This window comes from Penaeus monodon, chromosome 10 (assembly GCF_015228065.2).
Source record: "Penaeus monodon isolate SGIC_2016 chromosome 10, NSTDA_Pmon_1, whole genome shotgun sequence".
NCBI lineage: Eukaryota > Metazoa > Arthropoda > Malacostraca > Decapoda > Penaeidae > Penaeus > Penaeus monodon.
Genome location: NC_051395.1, coordinates 53,539,716 through 53,541,266, shown reverse-complemented (window position 1 = coordinate 53,541,266; position 1,551 = coordinate 53,539,716). Strand labels below are relative to the sequence as shown.

At 43.1% G+C, this 1,551-nt stretch overlaps 1 protein-coding gene across 1 annotated transcript in view; it reads left to right on the top strand.

Moving 5' to 3' along the window:
* Positions 1–210: 210 nt before the first annotated feature.
* Positions 211–1,551, top strand: part of LOC119577711 (platelet glycoprotein Ib alpha chain-like) — a gene marked incomplete at its 5' end in the record, with an annotated part of 6,971 nt that continues 5,630 nt past the window's right edge. Inside the window, 2 exon segments of the mRNA XM_037925265.1 lie at positions 211–342; positions 645–843. Of these exon segments, the coding sequence (XP_037781193.1) occupies positions 211–342; positions 645–843 (331 nt within the window).

The following is a 1,551-nucleotide window of genomic DNA, read 5'->3' as shown; positions in this document are numbered from 1 at the left end:
TCTCTCTCTCTCTCCCCTCTTCTCTCTCTCTCTCTCCTCTCTCTCTCCCTCTCCTCTCTCTCTCTCTCTCCCCTTTCTCTCTCCTTTCTCTCTCTCTCTTTCTCTCTCTCTCTCTCTCTCCCTCTCTCTCTCTCTCTCTCTCCTCTCTCTCTCTCTCTTTCCCTTTCCCCCTCCTCCACTTCATGCCTTCCTCCCGTCCTCCCCAAGCAGGCCTCGGGGATCGCTCCAGCCTCTCTCTCTCGAGGAACCCGATGCTCCGCTTCCCTGAGGGCGTCTTCGGCGATCTCCTGAGGAGTATCACCGTCTCGGACATCCCGGAGAAGACGGGGATCGATTTCTACTGTGAGTGTCCTTCTCGACGCCTCAAAAACCCTCTCGACACCACCTACTCCTTCTCAGCACCTCATGAACTTTCTCGAAACCACACAGTCCTCCCCATCAACACTACTCACACCCTTCTCAACATAACAAAAACCCTCTCAACACCACCCACTTCATCAACACAAAAACCTTCCCAACACCAACCACTCCTTCTCATCACCACAAAAATCTTCTCAACACCACCCACTCCTCCCCATCAACACCCCTCACACCCCTTCTCAACACCCACTCAGACCCTCTCTCACCGACCTTCCCTCCCGCAGACAACTTCATCCAGTGTGACTGCGATTTCCTGTGGCTCGCGAAGGACAGGTGGCTTAACGTCCACGTCTACGGCGGTTTCTGTGGGCCGAGGAGCGATGACTGGAAGGAGTGGGTGAGTCTGCACAGCGTCGACGCGGAGGAACTGGAGAAAAACTGTTCTGCTTTGAACACCCCCGAGCCTCCTGGTCCTCTGAGGGCGTGAGGGGGACGCTTTGGGGGGGGAAAAGGTATAGGAAGGGAATGAAAGGAATGTAAAGACAGTGGGGTGTTTCTGTTGTACTTAAGAATATTAAGAATGAGAAAGAAGACGAATTATTAATTAGTCCATAAATGAAGACTTTTGGCGAAAAAGGTATAGGAAGGAAATTAAAGGAATGTAAAGATAGTGGGGTATTTCTGTTGTACTTAAGAATATTAAAGAATACGAAGGGAGACGAATTATTATTTCACTGGAACATCCCCAAGCTTCCAGGTCTTTTGAAGGTGTGAAGGAATTTTGAGGAAATTAATGATAATGAATAATAATATTTCTGGTCCTCATGGTCTTTTAAAGGTGTGAAGAACCTTTAGACTTTTTTTTTAGGAAATAAATAAATGAATAAAAGAAAATTAATATAAGAATGGGAATTTTGTGGGACATTAGGAAAGAAAATTCATATATTGAAAGAATTTTATTATTTTGATATGAAAGTAATTAAAATAAAGAATTTTAAAAAATAATAGCATTTCTCTGGGGCTTCAGAACATCAAAGAATAAAAAAAGAGAATTGAAGAATTTAAAAAAATATATTTCGGAAGGACTTTAGAAAACAAAATAAATAAGAAAATAAAATGATGATTGATCTTTTAAATAATAATAAAAAATTCCACGATGATTTTTTTTTTTTCTCTGTGTTCTTAACTCCT